This window comes from Macaca mulatta, chromosome 6 (genome assembly GCF_049350105.2).
Source record: "Macaca mulatta isolate MMU2019108-1 chromosome 6, T2T-MMU8v2.0, whole genome shotgun sequence".
In the NCBI taxonomy this organism is placed as follows: domain Eukaryota; kingdom Metazoa; phylum Chordata; class Mammalia; order Primates; family Cercopithecidae; genus Macaca; species Macaca mulatta.
The window spans coordinates 168,948,541-168,963,519 of record NC_133411.1 but is presented as its reverse complement, the minus strand read 5'-3'; the positions used below and the strand labels follow the sequence as shown (position 1 = coordinate 168,963,519).

General features: G+C 40.5%; 1 protein-coding gene across 25 annotated transcripts in view; it reads left to right on the top strand.

The window, feature by feature from the left end:
- The window catches only part of PWWP2A (PWWP domain containing 2A), a 64,278-nt gene that overhangs the window by 21,047 nt on the left and 28,252 nt on the right, over window positions 1-14,979 (top strand). For 9 of the 25 annotated variants that reach the window (XR_003730616.2, XR_013394980.1, XR_013394972.1 and 6 more), the window contains exon 2: window positions 9,046-10,010. Coding sequence is in view for 11 of the 25 variants with exons in the window: in XM_077937397.1 (XP_077793523.1) it covers window positions 9,046-10,010 (965 nt within the window). In the remaining 14 variants the exon portion in view is untranslated. Of the gene's footprint in view, window positions 1-9,045; window positions 11,702-13,444; window positions 13,552-14,979 lie in introns of those variants that run through there. The other 16 variants (XR_013394971.1, XR_013394970.1, XR_001445635.3 and 13 more) reach the window with 5 other exon arrangements.

Sequence of the window (14,979 nt, the reverse complement as noted above, 5' to 3'; positions counted from 1 at the left end):
TTTTTTTTCATTGTTTCATATTTTAATTTTTTACTTAATTTTGAGATCAGGTCTTGCTATGTTGCCCAGGCTGGACTTAATTAAACTCCTGGCCTCAAGTGATCAGCCTCTTGAGTAGCTAGTATTACAGGCTTGAGCCACCGTGCTTAGCTGCATTTTTTTTTGTTTTTTTTTTTTGAGGTGGAGTCTCGCCTGGTTGCCCAGGTTGGAGGGCAGTGGTGCGATCTGTAAATTCCACCTCCCAGGTTCAAGTGATTCTCCTGCTTCAGCCTCCCAAGTAGCTGGGATTACAGGTGTCTGTCACCACCCCTGGGTAATTTTTTGTATTTTTAGTAAAGACGCAATTTCACCATGTTGGCCAGGCTGGCCTTGAACTCCTGACCTCAGGTGATCCACCTGCCTTGGCCTCCCAAAGTGCTGGGATTACAAGCATGAACCACTACACTTGGCCGCATTTGTTTTTTTGGATACCAGGTTTCACTCTTATTGCCCAGGCTGGAGTGCAATGGTGTGATCTTGGCCCACTGCAACCTCTGCCTCCTGGGTTCAAGTAATTCCCCTGCCTCAGCCTCCCAAGTAGCTGGGATTACAGGCGCATGCCACCAAGCCTGGCTACTTTTTGTATTTTTAGTAGAGACAGGGTTTTGCCATGTTGGCCAGGCTGGTCTTAAACTCCTGACCTCAGGTGATCGCCTGCCTTGGCCTCCCAAAGTGCTGGGATTACAGGCGTGAGCCACCATGGCCAGCCACGCATTTTTTTTTTTTTTTTTAAATGGTTGGTTCTTTCTGTGTTGCCCAGGATGGCCTCGAACTCTGGTTCAAGTGATCCTTCTGTTTTAGCCTCCTAAATACCTTGGACTATGGGCATGCCTACCTTAGATACACATTTTTAAAAGGTTTTTGAAATTGTAAAAAAAAAAAAAATAACAAAATGTATTTTAACCATTAAGGATACAGTTCAATAGTATTAAGTACATTCACATTGTTGTGAAACAGATCTCCAGAAGTTTTTCATCTTGCAAAACTAAAATTCAATAGTTTTTAAACAGCAGCTTCCCATTTCTCCTTTTCCACCTGCTATAAACTATTCTACTTTCTGCTTCTGTGAATTTGACTACTTTAGATACTTCTCATGTAAGTGGATTCATACAGTATCTTTTTATGATTGGCTTACTTAATGTCCTCAAGACTTATTCATGTTGTAGCATGTGCTACATGAAAAAAAACTTCCTTTTTTTTTTTTTTTTTTTGAGACAGAGTCTTACTCTGTCACCCCAGCTGGAGTGCAGTGGCATGATCTCTTTTCACTGCAACCTCTGCCTCCTGGGTTCACACAGTTTTTGTGCCTCAACTTCCCAAGTAGCTGGGATTACAGGCATGCACCACCATGCTCCACTAATTTTGTATTTTTAGTAGAGACAGGGTTTCACCATGTTGGCCAGGCTGGGGTCTTGAACTCCTGACATCAAGCAGTCTGCCTGCTTCAGGCTCCCAGAATGCTGGTATTATAGGTGTGAGCCACCACACCTGGTCTATGATTTCAGCCTTTTTAAGGCTGAAAATACTATTTTGTATAATATATTTGTATATCTATATATCTCTGTCTAGCTCACACTTTGTTGTCCTTTCATATGTCAGTAGACAGTTGGGTTGCTTCCACCTTCTACCTTTTTGGCTAATATCTCTTTGAGATCCTGCTTACAATTCTTTTGGATATGTACCCAGAAGTGGGATTCCTGGATTGTATTATAATTCCATTTTTAATTTTTTGTGGTAAAATTTTCTTTTTTCTTTTTTTTTTTTGAGACGGAGTCTTGCTCTGTCACCCAGGCTGGAGTGCAGTGGCCGGATCTCAGCTCACTGCAAGCTCCTCCTCTCGGGTTCACGCTATTCTCCTGCCTCAGCCTCCTGAGTAGCTGGGACTACAGGCACCCGCCACTTCGCCCGGCTAGTTTTTTTTTGTATTTTTTAGTGGAGACGGGGTTTCACCGTGTTAGCCAGGATGGTCTTGATCTTCTGACCTCGTGTTCCGCCCGTCTCGGCCTCCCAAAGTGCTGGGATTACAGGCTTGAGCCACTGTGCCCGGCCTGTGGTAAAATTTTCTTTTTTTTTTTTTTTTTTTTGAGACTGAGTCTGGCTCTGTCGCCCAGGCTGGAGTGCAGTGGCCGGATCTCAGCTCACTGCAAGCTCCGCCTCCCGGGTTTACGCCATTCTCCTGCCTCAGCCTCCCGAGTAGCTGGGACTACAGGCGCCCGCCACCTCGCCCGGCTAGTTTTTTGTATTTTTTAGTAGAGACGGGGTTTCACCGTGTTAGCCAGGATGGTCTCGATCTCCTGACCTTGTGATCCGCCCGTCTCAGCCTCCCAAAGTGCTGGGATTACAGGCTTGAGCCACTGTGCCCGGCTGTAAAATTTTCTTTTGCATTTAGCTGTTTCATTTTTTTCTCAGGTTAAACTTTGACATCGTAACCAGTCTTACAAAGAGATGAAATATGAACCACAAGAAGCTTGCTTCAGTTTTACCTCTTCTGTGATTTAGTCTGCTGCTGTTTGTAAGGCAAGGTAGTTTCTAAAATCATTGGCTCAAAATAAAAAGTGAATCTGGGTATTATTTTTTTTTTTCTTTTTCCTTTTTCTGTAGAGATACCATCTGGATATGTTGACCAGGCTGGTCTTGAACTCCTGACCTGAGGCTATCCTCCTGTCTTGGCCTCCCAAAGTGCAGGCATGAGCCACCATTCCTGCTCATGGCCTTTTTTTGTTTTGTTTTTGAGACAGGGTCTCTGTCACCCAGGCTGGAGTGCAGTGGTGCAATCATGGCTCAAGCGATTCTCCCACCTCAGCCTCCCAAGTAGCTGTGACTGCAGGCATGTGCCACCATGCCTAGCTAATTTTTATTTATTTTTATTATTATTTTGAGAATGGAGTCTCACTCTGTCGCCCAGGCTAGAGTGCATGCAGTGGTGCGATATTTTGACTCACTGCAGCCACTGTCTCCCAGGGCTGTTCTCCTGCCTCAGCCTCCCCAGTAGCTGGGACTATAGGTGTGCACCACCATGCCTTGCTCATTTTTGTATTTTTAGTAGAGATAGGGTTTCACCATGTTAGCCGGGCTGGTCTTGAACTCCTGACCTCAGGTGATCCGCCTGCCTTGGCCTCCCAAAGTGCTGTGATTACAGGTGTGAGCCACTGTGCCCGGCAACGCAAAGTAACTATTAAACCCTAGTGTTCTTCCCCCCTAAAATTTTGACACTGGCCAGGTGCAGTGGCTCACGCCTGTAATCCTAATACTTTGGGAGGCCAAGGAGGGCCGATCAGTTGAGGCCAAGAGTTTGAGACCAGCCTGGCCAACATGGCGAAACTCCATCTCTACTAAAAATACAAAAGTTAGCTGGGCATGGTGGCACACACCCACTTGGGAGGCCAAGGCATGAGAATTGCTTAAACCCAGGAGGGGGAGGTTGTGGTGAGCTGAAATCAGGCCTCTGCGCTCTAGCCTGGGTGACAGAGTGAGACTCTGTCTCCGAAAAAAAAACCAAAAAAACACTTTTTTTTGGGCACTTATTCCTAAATTATTAAGAAGATATTTACTTTAAAAGAATTTTGAGTGGCCGGGCGCGGTGGCTCAAGCCTGTAATCCCAGCACTTTGGGAGGCCGAGACGGGCGGATCACGAGGTCAGGAGATCGAGAGACGATCCCGGCTAACACGGTGAAACCCCGTCTCTACTAAAAAATACAAAAAACTAGCCGGGCGAGGTGGCGGGCGCCTGTAGTCCCAGCTACTCGGGAGGCTGAGGCAGGAGAATGGCGTAAACCCGGGAGGCGGAGCTTGCAGTGAGCTGAGATCCGGCCACTGCACTCCAGCCTGGGCGACAGAGCAAGACTCCGTCTCAAAAAAAAAAAAAAAAAAAAAAAAAGAATTTTGAGGCCGACTGTGGTGGCTCACACCTCTAATCCCAGCACTATGGAAGGCAGGCTGATTGAGCCCAGGAGTTCAAGACTAACTCTGGACAACATAGGGAGACCGCTTCTCTATTAAATTAAAAATAATTTTTTTTGTTGAATAACATTCACAGAAAGTTTTATTTTCAAAGAATTACAGATTTGCAGACAGTTGCAATATTTTTAATTAAGCCATAATACCTGAATTGTTTTACTTTAGAATCTTTGGGTAGTAGTTAAAGACTGAAAGTGGATAAGGGTTAGGAGTCACTGATACATTAACACATGCCTTTATGCTGTACAAAGTGGGTAGAGTATCTTATTACTCAACTTTTTGGGAGTATTTGTAGAAAGTTCTTTTGGAAAACTTAAAGGATACCAGTCAGCCTTTCACCTAAACACTTACTCAATAAAATCTTGGTGAGCATTCACATGAGACATAAATGTCTTCCCTTAGGAAAAGCTAAAGCCAAGGTGCTTGCTAAAATACCAGATCCCAGTTCCACTGTAGGAAAGTTTTATGATTTATGTTTTGGTCAGGGCTTAGGAATTTCCACTGCAAACACTCCGAGGAGTTGTGATGTATTTTTTCTCAGATTGTACTTGAGGAATTAGGGTTTTATTTTTATTTTTATTTTTTATTTTTTTTTGAGATGGAGTCTTGCCCTGTCACCCAGGCTGGAGTGCTGGAGTGCAGTGGCATGATCTCGGCTCACTGCAACCTCAGCCTTCCCCCGAGTAGCTGGGATTACAGGCGTGCACCACCACGCCTGGCTGATTTTTGTATTTTTAGTAGAGATAGGGTTTCACCATGTTGGTCAGGCTGGGAGAAATTAGGGTTTTTAAGGGACCATAGTTTTGTTTCTGCTTTATATTCTTATCCATATATCCTTATATACATGAAACAGATTCATTGCAGTTACAGATATTTACTTCTACTTTTACACTCTGATTTTATTTTAATCATAGTGTGACCCCTGAAATTGATTTCAAAATTAGTGTCTCCATCCTTAGTTTGGTAACACTGCCTTAGGTATTATCTGTGTAAGGGCGACAGCAGGATTACTGAGATGAAGCGATCCCCATTTCTTCTTAAAGTGATTTATCTTTTTGGTCCTTTGAGGATGTTTTATTATTATTTAGATACATTTTTCTGCTTTGCTAGGCATTCACTACCCACACACAATTACCAGTTTTATTTCCCCTTTTCCCCCTTTTTGTAGTTTTCACTACAGTTTTCACTCATCGTTATACAATTAGGTGCTTCTTCCCTATGTTATTAAAAGCGTTTAACACTTGGGTATTTTGTATGCTTATGTGGGAACAGCAAAGAAGAAAAACAATCCAGTTGCGAAATAGTAACATTCTTACTGAACTTCATAAAGATAAACATATCAGATTCCATTACTTGATATAAACAGCTGTAAAGTAATTGGCGGGCCATACTTGCATTGAGAGTATGAATTAAATATATGGGAAGGACCCTAAACTCTAGCAAAATTGGCTTGTTGCAGTGGCTCTCGCCTGTAATCCTAGCACTGTGGGAGGCTGAGGCTGGTGGATCACTTGAGGCCAGAAGTTCAAAACCAGCCCGGCCAACATGGTGAAACCCCATCTACTAAAAATATAAAAATTAGCCTGGTGTGATGGCATGCGCCTGTAATCCTAGCTACTCAAGTGGCTGAGACATGAGAACAGCTTGAACCCAGGAGGCGGAGGTTGCAGTGAGCTGAGGTTGCGCCACTGCACTCCAGCCTGGGCGACAGTGAGAGTCTGTCTCAAAAAAACAAAACAACCCCCCCCACCAAAGAAACCTCTAGTAAATTATTAGGTGTTTTTTGTTTTTGTATTTGTTTTATTTCTTTTTATTTTATTTGAGACGGAGTCTCTCTCTGTCTCCAGGCTGGAGTACAGTGGTGTGATCTCGGCTCACTGCGACCTCCGCCTCCCAGGTTCAAGCAATTCTCCCAAGTAGTTGGGACTACAGGTGCGTGCCATCACACCCAGCTCATTTTTGTATTTTTAGTAGAGACGGGTTTTCACCATGTTGGCCAGGCTGGTCTCGAACTCCTGACCTCAGGCCTCCCAAAGTGTTGGGATTACAGGCGTGAGTCACTGACCCTGGCCTTTTTTTTTTTTTTTTTTTTTGAGACAAAGTCTTACTCAGTTGCTCAAGCTGGAGTGCAATAGCGCGAACATTGCCCACTGAAGCCCTGACCTCCCGGGCTCAAGCAATCCTCCCACCTCAGCCTCCCAAGTAGCTGGGATCACAGGTACACACCCCCATACCAGGCTAATTTTTCTATTTGTAGAGACATGGAGTCTTCCTGTGTTGCCCAGGCTGGTCTGAAACTCCTGGACTCAAGCAATTTGCCCACCTCACCCTCTCAAAGTGTTAGGATTACAGACGTGAGCCACTGCATCAGGCTTTAGGTTATTAGTTTGAAAATAAGATTAAATCACTTACATGAAGCAAATTAAATAAAGTAAATTTTAGCCAAGGAAAATGGCTGCCGTGTATTGACTTACTGATCTTTATCTGAATCCTTTAAGGTCGGAAATAGTGTTTTATTTTACACATGCAAAAATGAGTTTAGAGGATACAAACAGTTGATAAAGATAGCTGTGAAAATTCACCTCAAACATTAAGGTAAGTATGGTTTAGTTAGTCCTAATAAAAGGAAGGGAGCTGGATATGGTGGCAGGTGCCTGTAGTTCCAGCTACTCGGGAGGCTGAGGTGAGAGGATTGCTTGAGTTCAAGAGGTTGATGCTGCAGTGATCCATGATTGCACCACTGCATTCCAGCCTGAGTGATAGAGTGAGACTCTGTCTCTATAAAAAAATTTTATAAATCAATAAGAGGAAGGGCACTTCTCTTCATTCAGCTATTGAAACATCATGTGAATGTGTGATGGAGGCAAAATGATGCCTTCTTATGAGTTAGAAAATGTTATTGTTAATGTAAGTAGTGGTATTACATCAAATAAGTCACATTGTTTATGTTGGTTCTACATTAAAACACAAGAAGCACCTCTTTTGTCCTGTCATCTTTTGAAAAAGTGGTTAATGAGCTCCTGTGTACTGTGTAAGAAAGCGTTAAATGCTTAAAGTTACTTTGAGTTAAGTAAGGAAGCAAACACTTGGTTACCAGAAGTTAGAATGGAGAAAGCAGCTTTCTGTGCAGTCTGATACAATAGGAGGGTACCTTTCCTTTTTGGACTAGCCGAGACCTAATCTTTTCCTACCGTAGGTAAAAAAGCCTTTCCTTTTTATGTTTTGTAAGTATTTGCTGTAAGTTATTGGTTTGTGGTAGCCAAGCTAACAAAGACTTTGGGGAAAAAAGTATTCAGGTGCTAGAATAGTATCTGGTGTATGCTGGCTCTTTGTAAATCCTGCCCGCGTTTAGGTTTGTCCGCAGCTGTTAGTACCTAATATCAGGAGTTCTTCCTAGCAAAGGTATTCTGAACCTTTTTGGGAGCATAAGGACATTTCCGGCTGGACACGGTGGCTCACATCTGTAATCCCAGCACTTTGGGAGGCTGAGGCGGGCAGACTGCTTGAGCTCAGTCATTCAAGACTGGCCTGGACAACATAGTGAAACCCTGTCTCTACAAAAAATACTAAAATTAGCCAGTCATGGTGACATGTGTCTGTGGTCCCAGCTACATGGGAGGCTGAGATGGGAGGATTGCTTGAGCCTAGGAGGTCGAGGCTGCAGTGAGCTGTGATTGTACCACTGCGCTGCACCCTGGATGACCGAGTGAGATCCTGTCTTTTTTTTTTTTTTTTTTTTTTTTTAACATTTTGGAGAATCTGGACACTGAAGATTTGTAATGTAGAAAAACAGACATATTTAACATTGGCATCTAGTTTTGTAGGTTCCGCGTGACTGACTACCCGAAGCCAATCTTTGGGTTTAGGTCTAAGCTCTTTGCCTTACAGGACTGGCATTACAGTTGTATTGTATTAGATACTGTTGGAATCAAATAGTGCATACAGTCAACATGCTAACATATATGCTGAAATTATTTGGTAGCGTGATTTGATTTTATGTGAAGAAAACTTAGTATAGCAAGTTTATTTTAAGGTTTATTTTAAGGATCAGGTTCTTGGTATTCAGCCCAGGCACGTTAAAACACTGTTATTTCTAACTCTATCAAATAAGGTTATTAAAAACTGAGAATTTTAAAGATTTGTATTAGGTACTGTGGTGTGCAAACAGGGTCTGGACCCGTAACAGTTTTCAAATCAGTTTAATGGGTCTGACTAGCCTTAAAACAAATGAAGTAGACCAGAGTAGAAAAGAAATTATGTATCACAAAATACACAGTTAAGTACTTGGTGAAACTTTTGCTTAAGTTTGTGTATTTATGTATATATGGATGCATGTATACATTCATAAGTGTTTTTATTGGATTGCAGTGCAAATATATTTCTTAATATGAGATGATTTAAAAAGTTAGAAAGCCACAGCTCTGTAACTGTTTGCTTCGGAAGTAGTTTGAGTATCTGAGTTCTTGATATTTTTGTGTTTTGGGAGACAGAATAGGTAACTAGTTAGGATGCAAGAGTAGAAGAGCAACTTTCTTTGAATCTTCAGTGATTAACCAATAAAGTTGAGATGGGATTTTACTCATTAAATAGCTTTGGATAGTTAAGGCTGAATTTGCTTTGTGGAAGTTTTGAAAGCTGTTATAACCAGAGGAAGAAATATATGTGTGTTTCACAAAAGTTGTAGTTGCATTTACTGAAAATGTTGTATATGGTTCAGTGAATGAAATATATGTGATGCTTAACATAAAGCTGTCTGAGAAAACATTCTTTCTGATTCAGTACTGGAAATACCTATTTTAAGTATAGTCAACTATTCTTGCATTGCTTAGGGCAGCTGTTTGTTTTTACCAAAAATGTAGGACCTAAAGAAATGAAGGTCTCTGGACTTTTGGGGGAAGAGATAGTAGATTTTTGTGTTCTTGTCTTTTAATATGAAGTAGTTTTCGGGAAAGGTTATGTAAGTAAGCATCAGGTGTTGTTTACGTTTAAGAAATTGAATTATAGATGTTAACTTAATGTCTTCTTTTTTTCTTCCATTTCTTTCAAAGGTTTGGGCCCCATGGTATCCCTGTGACAGTATTTCCCAAAAGGGAATATAAGGATAAACCAGAAGCCATGCAGCTCCAAAGTAATACATTCCAAGAAGGGACAGAAGTCAAGTGTGAAGCAAATGGTGCTGTTCCTGATGACCCTTCTCCTGTCCCGCATCCCGAGCTGAGTTTGGCTGAAAGCCTGTGGACTTCCAAACCACCACCTCTCTTCCATGAAGGAGCACCTTATCCTCCCCCTTTGTTTATCAGGGACACATATAACCAATCAATACCTCAGCCACCTCCTCGGAAAATTAAGCGACCCAAACGAAAAATGTACAGGGAAGAACCCACTTCAATAATGAATGCTATTAAACTACGACCCAGGCAAGTTCTGTGTGATAAATGTAAAAACAGTGTTGTTGCTGAAAAAAAGGAAATTAGAAAAGGTAGTAGTGCAAGTGACTCTTCTAAATATGAAGATAAAAAACGGAGAAATGAAAGTGTAACTACTGTGAACAAAAAACTGAAAACTGACCATAAAGTGGATGGGAAAAACCAAAATGAAAGCCAGAAAAGAAATGCTGTGGTTAAGGTTTCAAATATTGCTCACAGCAGAGGCAGAGTCGTAAAAGTTTCTGCTCAGGCAAATACATCAAAAGCTCAGTTAAGTACTAAAAAAGTTCTCCAGAGTAAGAACATGGATCATGTGAAAGCTCGGGAAGTGTTAAAAATTGCCAAAGAAAAGGCACAAAAGAAGCAAAATGAAACCTCTACTTCCAAAAATGCACATTCAAAAGTCCATTTCACACGTCGATATCAGAATCCTAGCTCAGGTTCCCTTCCACCCCGGGTTCGTTTAAAACCACAGAGGTACAGGAATGAAGAAAATGACTCTTCTCTGAAGACAGGACTTGAGAAAATGCGGAGTGGCAAGATGGCACCCAAGCCCCAGTCTCGCTGCACCTCTACCCGCTCAGCAGGTGAGGCCCCTTCAGAAAATCAGAGTCCCTCAAAAGGCCCTGAAGAGGCCAGCAGTGAGGTTCAGGACACAAATGAAGTGCATGTGCCTGGTGAGCAGGATGAACCACAGACATTGGGCAAAAAGGGCAGCAAAAACAATATCTCTGTTTATATGACCCTAAATCAAAAGAAATCTGACTCCTCCAGTGCTTCAGTGTGTAGCATTGATAGCACAGATGATTTGAAATCTTCCAACTCTGAGTGTAGTTCTTCTGAAAGCTTTGATTTTCCTCCAGGCAGTATGCATGCACCTTCCACCTCCTCCACTTCCTCCTCTTCAAAGGAAGAGAAAAAGCTCAGTAATTCCTTGAAAATGAAAGTCTTTTCCAAAAACGTCTCTAAATGCGTCACACCAGATGGCAGGACCATATGTGTAGGGGACATTGTTTGGGCCAAGATATATGGCTTCCCTTGGTGGCCAGCCCGTATTCTTACTATAACTGTGAGCCGGAAAGATAACGGCCTTTTAGTCCGACAGGAGGCCCGTATTTCATGGTTTGGGTCTCCAACAACATCTTTCCTTGCTCTTTCACAACTCTCCCCCTTTTTAGAAAACTTCCAGTCACGCTTTAATAAGAAGAGAAAGGGCCTGTATCGCAAGGCTATCACAGAGGCAGCTAAGGCAGCCAAGCAGCTGACCCCCGAAGTGCGGGCTTTGTTGACACAGTTTGAAACGTGAACATGGACAGTAAGGTAGGCAAGACCATTGGAAGTCACCACAGATTTTCTAGTCTAGTTAGGAATAATTTCTACGAAATAGCTTGGCCGGATTGGAGAGAGAAGTTGCACTCAGTTGGCTGGCTTTTTAATACTTACCTTATAGCCATTTTTAGACTGAGAAGCTTAAACTGAACATATAATCAAATTTTGTGTTAAGGAAATGAGATTTTAGCAGTATTTTTCAGTTTTGAAGTTCAAAACCATCCCAAGGCATAGGAGCCATAGCCTCAACTGAAATTGAATTTTTGTAGGGACTGTTAATTGCCATTTGTACCTAATACTGTATATATACACATATATATACATATATATATGAAATATAGCCTGTCACTGTGTGACACAGGTTGCATATTTGGGATTGCAGTAAGGGCTTGGTGAGCTGGGGGAATAGTGTGGATATTTAATGACTACTTGTTTTTTAAATAATGAACACTTAGCCTTATGCGCATAATGGTGTAAAAGTTAGGTGGTTAGGTGTTTGATAAACAGATGCTTGCTATTCAGTTACAGACTGGGGAAATAGCCCAGTGTTTGGGATTAAAACTGTCAAGACTGGATAGGTGTTAGTCATCACTGTCTTTCGTCTGGTGGGGATTTAATAAATACTTTCAAGCTTCTGGTTTGGGAGTTTAGATAGGTTTGATTTTGGATTTGTAAATAGTTGATTGCTAAATTTGGTCAGATTTCTCCTGACTGGCTGTTCCTAAATTCTTAGGATATGTCCCAGTAAAATTACACTTTGTGAATTAATTGTCATATGTGTAATTGTTGCATTTTGGATGTACCTAATTTGATAATTAAAACAAAATAATTTCCGTTTAAGGTATCTGTTTGCAGGTCAGAAAATGAGAAAATGTAATTGTGTAATGCTTTGAAATGTAAAAAAAAAAAAAAAACAAAAAAAAACTAAATAAAATCAACTAAATCCAAATTATTTGTGTGTGTTTCTCAAAAAGCTTTGAAAAATTTCAAGATGGTAGAAAATTATTCTTTGTAAGAGTGTTTAGAAGAGATGAAAAAATCAAACTTTTATTTTGCTATTTGCCCTATCAGGGAGTATATTATCTGAGATAAGAAAACTTCAAATAATGAGAGATGAATCAGTATATTCTCAAAATAAGATTTTATAGTATAGAGGTTTGATAATGCTTTTAGATTTGATACCTCCTTCCTGCCAATTTCTCATAAATGTGTGAATTTTAATTTTTAGCCTTAATATTTCATCACATGCTTCCTTTTTTTACATTTGGGTAATTACAACCGGTCTCTTCTGTTTGGTTTTCTGCCTCATATATCACTGCTTTTGGGGCTAGTAACTTAGCTTACTATTTTTCTACATGGTCCATCTGTCCCTAAGATTTGATTTCTTATTTTCCATTTTTAGCTTTGTATTAGTAGTGAGAAATATATCTGATTTGCTGTGGAGGCAAGTTTATCTCAAGATTTTTAAAGTTGCTTTCATACGTTTTGTGTCTTAACAACTTTTGGATATCTAATTTCAATACTTTTAGAAATTTAAAAGTGTTAGCAGTTTTTGTGGATTTCTAAATCCAATTTGAAATAGTTATGGAACGCATAATGAAAAGATTAATGGAGGTTGAAAATCAATAGTCTTGTCAGCTTTCTTAAGGTAATGAACTGGTTATGAATTTCTGCAAAAGCAAGTGGAATTTCTTCTGGGGAACTCAATGCTTTTTGATTATTATGAACACACAATTTAAAAACATGTTTCACTTGAGTAGAACATATTCTTTCCTGCAAACAGAAACAACTATACTTAAAAAAAATTCTTTGATTGAAATTCACAGTGTGGTTGAGAAGTTATAAGGAACTATCCTAAAAGATTTTCCAAGTATTTGTTTCAGATTAATGAACTTGTTAATTCAGGTGTTTTTAAAAGTTTGAAATCTAAAGTTCAGAAAGACTTAAAAATCACCAAAACATGTAATTCCAAGGCTGTGTGTAATGATCCGGGTGAGTTTTATCTTAACAGTGGTTTGAAGTGGACATTACTAATATGGTCAAGTGCTTGGTAAATGTGCTCTTGTGGCATAAACCAAATTTGATTTGTTTCAGAAGCCATGGGGAAAGAGAAGAAAGGAAAAAAAATCATGATTGTTGAATATAAAATAACATTCAGTTTTGTAGAACACACCTTTGAGGAAAAGGTTGAGCATATCACAAATGATATTATGCCAAATGACCCCTTTGCTTTAAACTGGCAGTCTGGCATATTTCATTTGTAGTTTCATTAGGGGAGCAAGTTTTAAAGAATCTCTCTAATCTTAAATGTGTATTCTAAACTCTAATAGCTGAATATTAAAAACTTTTGTTCCAATGGAAATGTCTTAGATACATTTGTCCAGTATCTACTGCAGATGGAGATATAGTTGAATTGGGTAGTTACAGCCACTTTATATTTCTCTTTGAAATGATAAAAGGCACTTATTCTTGATATGGAGATAACAGAAGTGGGTATTTTTTTTCCCTTTGCAGTGGGAGTAAACTGGCTTAGACCAAATCTGCGGCTTAAGTAACGGTCGTGGCTAAAACAAAGGATTGGCAAGGGGAGAAACCAAGTGAAGGAAGAGTTGTGAAAGCTAAGAATGTCTTTATTTCTGGAAATTCTCAGAAATGTAAAGCATCAGAGTATTTTTCCCTTTTTACTTTCTAGAATTTATAGACCAGGAAGCTGACTAATCATTTGGAAGGAACATCCATTCAACTCTCATTTACAGATGTGGAACCAAAGACCACAAACAATTATCTGTGAGAGGCCAGGTGCGGTGGCTCATTCCCATATTCCTTGAAGTTTGGAAGGCCAAGGTGGGATGATTGCTTGAGGCCCGGAGTTGGAGACCAGTCTGGACAACATAGACCCCTGTCCCCCCTGCCATCTCTGCAGAAAAATAAAAACTTAGCCCGGCATGGTGGTGCACACCTATAGTCCCAGCTATTCGCCTGTATCCTAGCTACTTGGGAGGCTAAGATGGCTTGAGCTCAGGAGTTGGAGGCTGCAGTGAGCTATGATCACACGACTGCACTCTGGTCTAGGCAAGAGTGAGACCCTGTCTCTGAAAAAAACCCTATACATCAGTGAGGTAGAGAAAGTGGGATTCACTAGTCTGAAGCCTTTTTGTATGACTTGGTGGTGTGTCCCCAGATGGTTTTGATGGGGAAGAAATCTGTAAATAGTAACTGTAGATTGGTACTAAGTTGAAAAAGCAGGAATTTTGATGTGATAACAGACTGGAGGCAAAGAACAGGGAACTGATACTAAAATCAACTAAATGAATATATCTTCATTAGTGAGCCAGAGTATCTAAATTGCAAAATATTAGATTGAGTTACACTCCTATTTAAGCAGGTTGTACTTTTCTAAAAATTGGTTATGTTGAAAAGGTCACAAGTCTGTAGAATAACTGAATTGGGAATTGGAAATACCTTAAGTCTGTAATTTGTATCTAAAATTAGGTTTTCCCTTTGAAGTTGGGAATTTTCTATGGTCTGTGCTGCATGCTTTCACTTTTATTAGTACTTACAGCTGAAGAGATGGGCAGATGTCTAGAAAAATTAATGTTTTGATTCAGGAATTTGTGCCTAGTGATGGCCTCCAATAGGGAATTTTCCAGAGAGAATGAAGACTCATTTTCTAAGTTGAGGCAAATGTAGTTTTTGTTTTGGTATTGTTCTTATATTACAGCTATTAAAACAATCTCTTAAAAAATGCCAGATATGGCCAGGCACGGTGGCTCATGCTTGTAATCCCAGCACTTTGGGAGGCTGAGGCAGGTGGATCACCTGAGGTCAGGAGTTCAAGACTAGCCTGGCCAACATGGCAAAACCCTGTCTCTACTAAACCCTGTCTCTACTAAAAACACAAAAATTAGCTGCGCATGGTGGCATATGCCTGTAATCCCAGCTAGTTGGGAGGCTGAGTCAGGAGAATTGCTTGAACCCAGGAGGCGGAGGTTGCACTCCAGCCTGGGTGACAGAGTGAGACTCTGTCTCAAAAAACAAAACAAAAAACATGCTGGATGTAAGGGAATTCAGAAACAGGATGCCATGCCAATTTCCAGGAGAAAATAAAACGGCGAGGGTGCATTAGTTACTTTTACCTGGTTCTGATTTAGTTAATAGGCCCTTCATATTTCAGATATACAGTTTGTGTAGATTTACTGTATTCCTTCATTCAACAAATGAACAGGA